We start from the raw sequence: 13,573 nt of genomic DNA, 5'->3' as shown, positions 1-13,573 counted from the left end.
ATGAAAATTAATAAAATATAATTATAGGGAAAAAAAAAGAGAAGTGGTTATGTTTGGATTTTGCGAGGAATATTCTGTTTATTTTATTATCTCCAACTTCTGGAATATGTAGCAATGATAAGATATAATTCTTGAAAAGTCATATAACTGATTTTTTGAAAGTTTCTCATAAATACAGCAAGTAAATGTATACATTTTAGAAGATTTGCAACATAAAGTAAGCCGCAGAAATGCCTAACTCCGAGCCTAACCACCAAAAGAAATCTACTTAAACAAGAATTTAAATTCTAAACAAAAAAGTAACCATTTAAAACTACTACCTGAAGTGACTTTTTAATGAAATAACAGACTAACACACAAAATAAAGGACAATATCTGGGAGTGCAGGACTCCATTTTGAAATCATCTATATGAGAAAATAAAAGTTCAACAATTACTATTGGAAACAGAATGAAACACAATTATGAGAATACTGGAACACTGTGAGAAATGAAATGTATGAACAACTTCTCAGATATTGTCAAACACCTAATTTGCCATGTAAATTTTCAGTGAAAACACAGTAAGATGCCCTTTAGATCTACCCAAAATTTAGAATTTTAGTACTATAAAGAGATACTGATTTTAGTGTTCTCTTTCAAAGTATTCAAAAATACAGTCCATACAGATTAAAACAGTAACAACAATGTCTTAAATTATCTGATAAATTGCTTAAAAACAAGATTTTCTTGATAACTACCTTTATATCTCAAGATTTAATATGAGTATCCCTTATGATAGCATTCTTGCATCATCTCCCAGGAATTCCCAAATCTTAGTCTTTATGAATGTGTAAGATTAGACTGAACTCAAAGCAGAAGCAGGAGCTAATTTAAATACACTGCACTGTGTTTGTAGCAATACTAAAAACATTATATGAGAAAACACTAATTTTTCCAAGAGCATACAATTTTTAAAGTACCCAATTTTACATTCAAATATGTTCAAAAGTACCATCCTTTTAACTCCACTCATTTTGTTGAACAGAAAAGCAGTAATAATGAGCAAATGAATCTATGCATTTGTTCATCAAAAAGAATTAATTTTTCTACGTGCAAATGATATCCCAACTTAATCTTAAAACTTTGTCAAATATACTCAAATGCAAATATTTAAACTCATTGCCATAAAGTTCAAACTGACTCACAGATAACCCTCCAGGGGGTTTCTCAAGCTATAAAATGCACAGGAGGTGACTGGGTTTGGAATATGTATATGTAAATTACATGGAAAGAGATTGCCCATCTTTCTCTCTCAGAACCATTGGTGGATTTAAACCACCAGAGAGATGGGACCTTTGGATAAGCAATATAACTCCCCAAGGACAACGCAACCAGAGCTTGCTTTTATTTGTGTGTGTGTGTGTGTGTGTGTGTGTGTGTGCGCGCGTGTGCGCACAGTGCTCTGGTGGCCTACTGGATAAGGAATTACACTGACAAATCAATGATAAGAGGTTCAAAACCACCAACTGCTCTGATAGAAAAATGGGCGATCTCCAGTGCGATTTACAGTCTCTGAAAACCCACTAGAGGGTAAGCTATGAGTCTGTTCCACCCCAACGGCAATTAATTTCTTTTTCTTTTCTTTTAAAAATATGTGTGTGCAAGGAAATACTACGTAGCACTCAGGAGCAATGAATGTCTATCTGCATTTCATTGACTATGCAAAGGCATTTTGACTGTGTGGATCATAACAAACTGTGGCTGACTCTGAGAAGAATGGGAATCCCAGAACACTTGATCATTCTAATGTGAAATCTATACTTGGACCAGGAGGCAGTCATCAGAACAGAGCAAGGGAACACTGCATGGTTCAAAATTGGGAAGGGCGTACACCAGGGATGCATCCTATCTCCGTATCTTTTCAACCTATATGCAGAACAGATTATCCAGGAGGCTGGACTCTACGAAGAGAAATGTGGGGTCAAGACTGGGGGACGATTTATCAACAATCTGCATTATGCAGATGACACACCCTGCTTGCTGAAACTGAAGAGGACCTGAAGCACCTGCTGCAGAGGGTCAAGGACTGCAGCCTCCAATATGAATTGAGGCTCAATGTCAAGAAGACAAAGATTCTCACCACTGGACCAACTGGCAACATCAGGATGGATGGTGAAGGGATTGAGATTGTACACAGCTTTAGTTTGCTTGGCTCCACAGTCAACACTCTTGGCACCAGCAGCCAGGAAATTAAAAGGTGCACTGCCATGGGAAAGTCTGCTGTTAGGGACCTCTCCAAAGTACTGAAGAGCAATGATGTCTCTCTGGAGACTAAGGTGCATTTGATACAGGCTATGGTCTTCCCAATCACTTGTTATGCATCAGAGAGTTGTACAATGACCAAGGAGGATAGAAGGAGAATTGATGCCTTTGAGCTGTGGTGCTGGAGAAGAGTACTGAGAATACCATGGACTGCTAGGAAAACAAACAGATTCGTCCTGGAAAGGGTTAAACCGGGTGGCTCCTTGGAGGCAAGGATTCTGAGGCTCCATCTAACATACTTTGGACATGTTGTGAGGAGAGACCGGTCCTTGGAGAGGGACATCATGCTTGGGAGCGTGGAGGGACAGTGCAGGAGGGGAAGGCCCTCTATGAGGTGGATTGATTCAGTGACTGGGATAATTGGGATGGGAGTGTCAGAAACAGTGTGATTGGCACAGGACAGAGCTGAGTTTAGGGCTGTTGTACACAGGGTGGCTATGAGTCGCAAGTGACTCGACGGCACTTATCAACAACATGTAACATGGAATAAGCTAGAGAGCACTATGCTGAGCGAACTAACTCAGTCTCATAAGGACAAATACTGCATAAAACCATTATTGTAAAAAAGGAAAGGATTACTTTTATTAATTGTAAGATCCAATTTATTAATTGTAAAATGTGTACTAAATTCCAAAGGGAGAAGAAAAGGAAGATGGGGAAAATCTTGAGGTCACAGAGTCTGGTGGGCAAAGCGAAGGGGTGAAAGAATTAGGGAAGATTCAGTAGGGACCTGAAAAGTTGGGGTAATGGTAGACATGGACCAATTATATAAAACACAATGTATGGGAATGATTCTATGAAACACAATGTGAACAGAGTCATGCATGAAGTACATTGTATATAAACTAAAAACAACATATTTAACTTGTATAGACAAAACAATACAAAAATTTTTTAAAAAGAAAAATGCCTGTATGTATGTATGTATGTATGTATGTATTACTTTTGTGTAACTATTATTGATAGTAAAACAATTCTCTCTTTTTTTATTTGCAATAAAAAATTATATTATCTTTTTTTCAAACTACGTACATGGTTTGTTGGTCGGTTTTTGGGGGGTTCATACAATTATTAGAACAACAGGATTATGGTCAACTTTTGTCTTTTTTATACTATTCTAAGAATAGTAACAGTAAATGAATGCATATTTAAGAGTCTATTTAAGATAATATGTAGAAGTATTTTAACAGTATAGCTATTTAATTTGAAAAGATCAAACAAAAACTTAAAATTATTATTTCAAATAATGAAAAGCTGAGTGAAAACCTAAATGTCCAGGAACTGACTAAAAATATTATATAGATATATAATACAAAGTCCTATAAATAAATAATATATCATAAACAAAAGGAATAGAAATATGACGTGTTTCATGCTTATGACATGAAAAGCAGTTAATTTAAAAAGTTTTACTTCATTTTTTAAAAAATACTCAATAAAGTCCCTGAAATGGAAAGCAAGTTAGTTAATTCAACAATGAATCAGTAAATTTTTGCCATATGTTGGACATAGATAACAAACAGAAGACCAGCTATATTTAAAGATATAATAAAGTAGGGACTATGGAAGAAGTTAGGTAGCCATTATATAAGTAATCACTCAAATAGTTACTTAATCCAACAGTAATGTGGCAGGCTGCATACACGACCACCAAGGATCCTTCCCCCTTCTGAATGCTCATGCCACTCTTCCAACTAAAAGCAGACTTTTATCCCTCCCATTGCATCTAGCCTTATAAACTGACCAGCAGAATATGGAAATGTGAGGCCCAAAAGTTTTTACTCTTATTCCTGTTAACCTAAGCTGCCATGTAAAGCATTCAAACAATCTTGCTAGACAAAAACTGGTTCAGAAAGAAGCCTAGAAAGCATAACTGAACACATGAAGAGAGAGAATAAAGATGAGAGAGATCAGGTTCTTCAAATGACAACCAGCAGTGGCCCCAGACATGTACATAAAAGCATTCTGTAATCTTTTATTTAAGTGACTCTGCCCAAAATAGCAGCTTGTGAAATAGAGATTAATTGCCTCTACTGAACGCTGGCCAAATTTCTGACCCAAAGAATCACAAAAGTTGAAGAGTAATTTTATTTAATGCTGCAAGTGATATCTGAAGCGATATTTTAGAGTGGAGAATTACCTTAAAATATGTGACACTGACTTTTGTCACTTGGAAGGCAGATAGATACAACAAAAAAAAAATGTGTGGACAGTGGGAGAAGAATAAGAAAATGAGAAGAAAAGTGATCTACACTATATTAAAACCAAACAATAAAACTGTCACATGAAATGCCATAGTAGATTGAAAGTATACCTACCTAAGGAACTTGGAGATCTAAGGAAATTTCGAGCAGAACGTGCAACGTGTCAAAGGTTTCCTGATACAGTGGAAGAGGATTGTTAAGAATGAGCTGCTTAACTTAAAAGAAAAATTTTTCCCAAAAGTGGCTTAGTTGAAAAATAATCATCAATCTCCACAGTCAGAAAAAGACTGCTCCCTCAAAAACAGGGTATGAGGATAAAATCTATCAATATAAATGTGCTCTATTAGACATATGGAAAACAAGAGGAGATAGAAACAACAAAAGAGAAACTAAGTATCTCAATAAGCAGCACCAAGGACTCAGACAAGTAAGTGATCCACTGGACTAGATCACTAACTGTAAAACAAGGTCTCATTGTCATTTAAATAGAGAACCCAGATGAACCTTAAGATCTCAGAAACATTTAATGCAGCACTTGTATACCATCTGAGATAAATAAAAGGACATGGCCCAAAACAGAGTTGTCTCAGAAAGAACTGTATAGATGCGGCATTTGACTAATAGCAAATGATGTTTACAATTTGATGCAAAAATGTTTTTAAGGCGTTTTGTAAGTATGGCATGGAAGAATCACTCTACCAAATAAAGAGTTCTTCAGGCTCTCAAACTGTTAATATATTAGACTACCACATCTCTCTTCTACAGAGAAGCTGGCTGGTCTGAACCATTCATTTCTGAATTACCAGTGAAGTGCTATACCACAGTGATACCAGGGTTCCTTTAATGTTATTTGGATACAAACAGGACCTTTATTTCTTATGGGAAAAGAAAGATAATTAAAAGAGCAAAGCAGGACTTGGACAAGAGCTAAGGAAGACAGTAGTTTATGGACTCACAGAAGGCAGAATCAATTATCAATTAAAAAGCTTAATTCCTGTCAGATTTCATAATTGCTTTAGACCAGAAACTGTGACCTGAATCCTATTCTTTTCACTAATGAGTGCATCTATCGTGGTTAACTATCGTATTGAATGTTGAGTGAAGGGAGGAGAGAACACACAACTTGGCTTCTAATTTTACAGATGCCTGAATCAAAAAGAGTCAAACCCAAGAAGCATATCCACATCACAACACCACATGGACTCTAAGACAATGGGCATGGAGCCTGAAGTCACAAATACATGAGATTCTGAACAAAGTGAGGAAAGCTGGGTGTATAAAGTATACCCAATAGATGTGAATTATCCACCAAAGGGAGGAATGAAAAAGATTGTCTGCAAAGATGGTTACCTTCAATTATTCTTGTTTTTATACTGACATGCTATTTCTCTCACTGTGCTATGATGTACCAATATTTTCCCTCATAACTTAAATTCTGATTTATTTTGTTACATTTGCTATGAAAAACCAGAATTCCATGTACTTTCAAATTTAGGCCTTATGAGGACTAGAAACTTCAGTTTTGTTATCCTCGGGGACTATATTAAGGAGTCCAGGCAATCATTCTAGAAAATGGAGCCAAAAGCAGGAAAAAAGCGTGGGTAGATTTAAAATAAATTAAAAGGCGCAGGGCAGGGCAAATCAGACTAGCTGGAGAGTAACAACTAAAACCTGGCACTGAGGCCCATGGCTTAAGAATGAGGCCATTTTGAAGCCTCTGTTCACAGGGTTACTGTGAATCTTAGTCCACCCAACAGCACTTAACAAAAGAAGCCTAATCTGAACCATCAACAGCTTGTAGATCAGAACAAAGAAATGACCTCTGCCCAAAATTTAACCTAAAAAATGTGATTTTAATCACTAATTTTTTATTAATTTGTTCTTCCTAATAGATAAGTGATACATAAGTAAGTTCAGCAAATGCCACAAAGAAAAGTACTAGGTACTAAGAGTCAGTATGAGACAGTTTCTACTCTGAACAATAAGGCTGGTAAGTCAAAAGTGATGTACAGAACACAATAACAATGCAATTTAATTTGGGAGATATAGGACGGTTTCTTGAGAAGTGACTTAATTAAAAGTAGTTCCCATTTAAATTTAACACTACCAATGTGGAAGTATAAATATAAATTTTGTTGACTTTTAGCATCTGCTTTCTTTCATTTTCCACAATACATGCTTAAATTTGCAATAACAATAAAAAAGGTTACTTTTAAAACCATTATGAGAACATTACTGCCAACTTACAAGTTTTACTTTATTGAAACTCATTAAGTTTACATGTATATGCAACAAATATACACATAAATATGCAAACATTTCTGCAAATACCACAGATTACCTAATATATGTGGTTGCATAAAATTCTAATTAGACCAGTAGTCCAGTAAATAAGCAATTATATGATTTAATAGTATCTGAAGAACTGAAACACAATCTAAAAATATACTTCCAATAATTTAATGGTACTCTACTTTAGGCTTATTTACCCCTCAGGGCTATCACTATGAACAGATGGGAATAAAAAGACTGAAGGAAGAAAATAATATTTTAAATATAGAATTAAACCTAAAAATGATCCTAAAATAAGACTGAATAGACTAAAAACATTAAAGAAAATTAGAAGTAGCTGAAAAGAACACAGACAATTAAGACTAAAGGAAAAAATCACCAAAGTACAAGAGAAGAAATAATCTATTTTATTAAGAAAAGGTCTTTGGTTGCTCAAAAGTACAGCATTAGCCAACAGTAAGCTACAGCAGGCATTTTTTAAAGTTAATAGAATCCTCATTTAAGTATCTAATCAACAAATTTGCTGAGAACTTCCTAGCTACATTACTAATAAAAATATAGTATTCAGATATATGTCAGAAATACTCCTACCATGTTTAGAACTAAAAACGAAATATGAAATCTGCACAAAAGATGAAATAATTAAAGACATATGACCTGGAAAAAAATAAAGTTTTAAAAATTCCAAATATAGCACATAACAGAAGAAATCTCTTGAAACAAGTTTTGGGGTTTTGTTTTGGTTTTTTTTTTTTTCAATTTTATAAAAATAAACTTATTACTTTTATGTGTTGGACGTTATGCTAGGAGGCTACTAGTAGAAATCAAACAGATGTTGTCACTATACTCAGTCTAGTGATACCTTCTAGTCAGCACCCTATCATTAACAGATACCAAATAATAATGTGTTGAACATATTTTAAAAGACCCATATACTGCGGTGCGGGCTTCCAACTGAGGTGCTTATGTGGCTGGCCGCCTTCGTCGCAAGCGGCGAGTGCAGGTGCACAGACCTTGTGGACATCAATTCCCCAGGTCGCACTACAGACATCAACAAATGCTTGCAGAAAAAGTGTAAATAAAGGACTAGGATGGGGGCGGGGGGGGGGAGAGACCCATATACTTATACAACATCAAAATAAATAACTTCCAAATCTAAATATATGTGATTAAATAGTACTATAACCAAAAAAGACCATCATTATTATTCTGAGATAAAAATACAGCTACTTAATAATATAGAGGCAAATACACAAATAGGATTTTTAAAATTTTTACGTAATAAAATAATCACATCAATTCATGTGATCAGCCATGACAGAAAAAGTCACTCATGAAAATTTCAACCTACATTAAGAAATTCCAATCTTATATTTTGTTTCACTTCAAATAAAATTTTTAAAAAATCTTTTTACCCTAATGATCAATTACACTATTTAAAATAAATCCAAAGAACTTTTATGGTTTTTCTATAATTTCTTATACTAATCAATATACCTTTCCATGGCTTTAGCTGTATAAGGCAAATGCATTTCAATACTGTGTTCATCTTCATCTGTCTGCAGAGACATGCGTTCAAACATTCCTGTTTTCCACAGTTCTCCGTAAACTAAAGAGATTTTTAAATGTATGAAAACAAACACATTAAAAACAAGTTTTGACAAGAAGCACAAGTCAATCTTTTCTATTTACTTATATAAATGAAAGGAGGGGAAATCACTTTATATGTAGCAGACAAGGCACTATTACATATAATGGTTACACAGTTATACCACTATTTCCAAAGTCACCTCCAAGTCTAAGGATTTTTACTTTTCCCAATCACTACAAGCTAGCAAGCATACAGTTAAGTAGATGAATGCCCACAGAAACATGGAGAAACCAGTGGTCTTATAAAGTTAATAATAAGAGGTTTTAAGGGATTTGTTTGGTTTTAAATAAAATGTATAGAGTTACAATCTCATTCAAGTTTCTACCTTTCTCACAAATGTTTTGTTTCCTCAGAATTCAAATTTAAACAGAGGTCAACATAAATTGACTACAGTAACATGCCAACTTAAAATCACTTCAATAACTTTTGATTAACTACATTTTAAACTGATTATGACAAGAAAAGGACAAAATTTGAAATCAAACCCAAAAAACCCAGGATTTAAGATGTTGTTGTTGTTGCTGTTGACTGCCTTCAAGTCGAGCACAACTCAGAGCGAGCCTATGAACAAAAGGCCTCCTCTACAGTTATCAACATTTATCAAAGATCATAGAGTTTCCAGAGGCATGTTGTTTAGGAAGAGGATGCCACTCTTACTTCCACTGAACCAACATTTTAATAAGTAGATTCTTAAACATGTCAATCAATATTAATGAATGGAACCAGGTATATAACCATTTTGCTACAAAGTTATACCTATTAAATGTCTTCCTTTCCTTTACTGGTAGGCTATACAAAACTTACATGAGTGTTTCTACAAGGCTTTAAAAGGAATGTGTTCCAAAAATTATTCCAGGGCATAAGGCTAGTAATATTCCAGAATAATGATTAAAATATATTCTAATTCATAAAATATCTTAACACTTTATGATACTTATGTTGGCCTAAAAAATAAGGAAAAGTAATCACTTCCTTTGCAAAGACTTCTTTCATTCTTCAAAACTGAGAATTTTTTAAACAAAAGCATCTCCTACATACTTAAAATGAAATCTGACAAACTGGAAAGATAAACACCAAGTTCATGAAGGGAGTTAGCTCTAGGAAGGTAAATAGAGTTCAAGATAAAGGGAAAATTCTTAAGTCAACTATACTTCATGAGTACACAGTATTCTGTGTATTAGTCTGTATTTTTAAAATTCTGTTCCCTTGTCCTCCCCAAAATACTTAAAAGTCCAAGATTTTTACTTTACATATTAATTATATAAAATGAGGCATTTGTAAATAAACAATGTGATTTCTAGAATCTTTTGAATAAAGGAACAACAAAATTATAGACATGCTTTTAAAATTAAATTTGTTTAGGAGGTATGCACTAACTTTCTAAGAGATTCATAAAATATAATTCCTTTTATTCTATACAAATCATTTGAGAGGAAATAAAAATAGAATTATTTATGTGATAAAATTCTTATCAAGCTGGTACAGGTAAGTAATCTTTTGCATCATGGTATGATGTTCTCATACTTCTCTGAAAATAAATATATCACAACAGTCTGGAAACTGAAGTGAATTGAACAGATTTTCTTCTGTGGGTGTGGAAGACTTCCTTTCTTTGGTTTCATTTTGCTTTGGGTGGTTTTTTTTCTTTGAGTTTTGTTTGTTTATTTTTATAGATTAGCTCTAAAATATTTTATATAAAAATAGAGATCTTTTCCATGATACTGAATTTTTTTTGTTTCAACTGGCTTATATAATTCCTACTAAAAACTTCTATATATTATTAGCTTACAATTACTTACTTTTTTGGTCAATACGAAGGTCATATAGAGGTGTTCTATATATATCCACACTGGAAAGTGCACATCGAGAAAGGGGCACATGATGAGAAGGCCCGAGGATAAAAATTCTCCGGCTAGGAGAAAAACAACAAAGAAACACGTAACAATTGTACTATTAAACATTATTCCATAAAAGGGGAAAAATAATTTATAATTATAGAATAGTGTTTTCTCCCTTGAAGGATTTATTACACCTAATGACCTCTCTTGAAGGATTTATTACACCTAACTACACCTTACTACCTTATCTTTGTCTTTATGCAAAAAAAAACCCAAAACAAACAAAAAAACACCAACAATGCTATTCAGCTGATTCTGATTGATGGCCACACCCTGTTTGTCAGAAGACAAGTGTTTGTTTCACAGGGTTTTCAGCAGCTGATTTTTCTTGAAGTAGATCACCAAGCCTTTCTTCTGAGGCTCCTCTCATTAGACTTAACCCTCCAACTTTTCAGTTAGCAGGCTGACAGACTAAACACGGGCATCATGCAGGGACTTTGATGTTAGGTCTTCAAAAGAATCATCATAAATTTCTAGAAATATTTATTGCCTATGTCAAAATACAATGCATAAATCATCGTATTTAAAATATATACAGTACAGCTCAATTTCTGTATTTTACTATATTCTAATATATTCTAAATTCGTCTTCAAAGATCTACAACTTTGATAAAAATGTTAACTATATAAAATCCTAAAACTCTCCATAAAGTATCATTACAAAGAAACACTGTGTATAACAAAGCTATTTCTTAATGTTTCTTCCAATGCAAAAGAGGGAAAAGGCATCTATCTAGTTGAAAAGAATTCTATTTTACTAAGCTTTCTCAGTTCCCATATAAGTAGAAGTCATTCTCAAAAACAAAGAAAATTGATTATGTGTCATTTGCATTATAGTCTAAAGCAAAAAACAGGGCTAAATTGCAGCTTAAATCCTTATAATCCCTTTGTCATGTGTCTAAAGAACAGAAAATAGGACATGGAGACACAGGACTGAAAAGAGGCAGAGGGAGTAAGAACAGCACAGCTCCTCACTGCTCCAGAGCAGAAACAGATAAAAAGCCCACAGCCACACCAACAGCAAAAGATTAGTTTATTCATGGTTGACTCACAGACTCACAGTTATGGTACCAAAACTGGGAAGGAAGTTGGAGGGTGGAAGAGGCAAAGAGTACAAACGCAAATCCAAGTTTTAGCCCAATAGTCCCAAGGCACAATTCCTCAATTAGTCTAGGCTCCCATCTCTGTTCACCAGTCAAATCTAAATAACCTAGGAAGGTTTGCTTCAGAGTAATTAAAAGTAAGCTTCTCCTTCAAGCATAAGTGAGAACAGTAAAAACCTTTAACTGTGGCCAGTACAAATTCAAGAAGGCCCAGGTCACATAGTGCCACATTTCTCCAAAACAAAGTCACACACTCTCCACCACTAGGTTCTCACTCTCACCAGTGTCTTGCTCCAGCCACCAAAAGTATTGCTAACCTCAAGCCTTGCTGCTCAGTATGGGAAGCATTCTTTATATTATCCTAGTCCCACTGTCATTGATGATTTGCAAGATCATGTCTCTGCAGTTAAAGCAGCTGGAGGCCAGAAGGGGCTAAATGTAATGGCTTTAAGAAGCCAACTTTTAGGCTAACAGCATACATAACATCCAGAAAAAATTAACTCCCTCTCATTTTTATCCCAAACATCCAAAATGGCGTAAATCCCGAAATTATTCATCTTGCCTGTTTTCCCTGATTCACATGCATCAATCTCCTCCACCATAAGATAAACAAAATTACAAAGTAAAAAAAAATCAAAACTATGAAAAAGAATATACAAAAGCTTTTGGACCTAGAAAATTAAGCACCACTCATTAATCAATTATAGGACAAAGACTGACATTTTGCACGCCATATAACAGGTAGTTTAGTAATGTATTTATTTTTAAATGATTCTCAGAACTAAGAAACTTAACTTTGCTTCACGTTTCCTTATACACTGGGCAAGCATCAGGAATGTGGTAAGGAAATAAGGATAAGAAACCTGTTTCTCAGTTTTAAAATTTCAAAACCACCTTAAAATGTCACATAGAGGAGGAGAGATAGGGAATGGCAAAGGACACACTGACAAAGGAGATTAATCAGAACTGGCTTTGACAAGCACTGTGACAATTGGACAATTAAAACAGACATTTGGGGGTGGGGGGGGAGAGAAGAACGAACTGGGGAGGAGGGTAAAGAAAACAGTGCAACAATGAATGAATGAAAACCCAAAATCTCTGTAAAGGTTCACTAAAACTAATAAAATTTAATAATAATTTTTTTTTAAAAAGTCACATAGAACCTACAACCATGAGAAGATAAAAGAGATGAATGGGATCTTCTAAGAATCAAATCCCTAAGCACATCCAAAGATCTCCAACAGGGTAAAAAGGGAAACCAGAGACTGAGAAAAAGAATTTGGTAATGACATATCAGATAAAGGACTTATATTCATTTTTATAAAATATTTGAGCACCGCAACAAGATAAAGGTAAATAACCCAATAAAAAATGGGCACAGGATATGAACAAACACTTCACCGAAGAAGACATTCAGATGGCTAACAAGCACATGAAGAAATGTTCAAAATCCCTGGCTCTAAGAGAGATGCAAATCAAGACAAGTATGAGATATCATCTCACCCCAGTCAGAATTGCAAAATTTAACAGAACAGCAAGCAACAAATGCTGGCGAGGTTGTGGAGAAACTAGAACCATTATTCACTGGTGGCAGTGTAAAATGGCACAACCACTATGGAAGGTGGTATGGCACTTTCTCAAAAAGTTGCAAATAGAGATACCATTTGACTCAGCAATTCCACTACTGGGAATATACCCCGAAGAGACCATAACTACCATCCAAGTAGATATATGCACAGCCATGTTTATCACAGCTTTGTTCACAAGAGCAAGGAGTTGGAAACAACCTAAGTGCCCATTAACAAGCAAATGGATAGAGAAGTTGTGGTATATTCACAAAATGGAATACTACGCTGCATTGAAAAACAAGGAACTCATGAAATAGTATTCAAAATGAGTGACTCTGGAGGACATTATGCTGAGTGAAGTATCTCAGTCACAAAAGGACAAATACTGCATGGTGCCACTGTTGTAAAGCAGGACTGACTGACCTCAGGGTTGGGAGGAGACTGAGAAGGATGGGTTCAATATTACATGATGCCACTGTTGTAGAATGGGACTGTCCTTGGGGTTGGGGAGAGACTGAGTAAGATGGGTTCAATAATGTATACTGCACTGAAAC

The 13,573-nt window shown here is 34.8% G+C and overlaps 1 protein-coding gene across 1 annotated transcript in view; it reads right to left on the bottom strand.

Moving 5' to 3' along the window:
• LOC102847390 (protein MEMO1-like) overlaps positions 1 to 13,573 on the bottom strand; it is a 141,954-nt gene that overhangs the window by 59,460 nt on the left and 68,921 nt on the right. The window contains exons 4-5 of the mRNA XM_006882401.1: positions 10,250 to 10,362; positions 8,297 to 8,408 (exon numbers count right to left, since the gene is read on the bottom strand). Coding sequence (XP_006882463.1) covers positions 8,297 to 8,408; positions 10,250 to 10,362 — 225 coding nt within the window. The remainder of the gene's footprint in view (positions 1 to 8,296; positions 8,409 to 10,249; positions 10,363 to 13,573) is intronic.

This window comes from Elephantulus edwardii, unplaced genomic scaffold, assembly GCF_000299155.1.
Source record: "Elephantulus edwardii isolate Elephantulus edwardi_28Jun2011 unplaced genomic scaffold, EleEdw1.0 scaffold00019, whole genome shotgun sequence".
NCBI lineage: Eukaryota > Metazoa > Chordata > Mammalia > Macroscelidea > Macroscelididae > Elephantulus > Elephantulus edwardii.
This window is presented reverse-complemented; position numbering and strand designations above follow the sequence as displayed.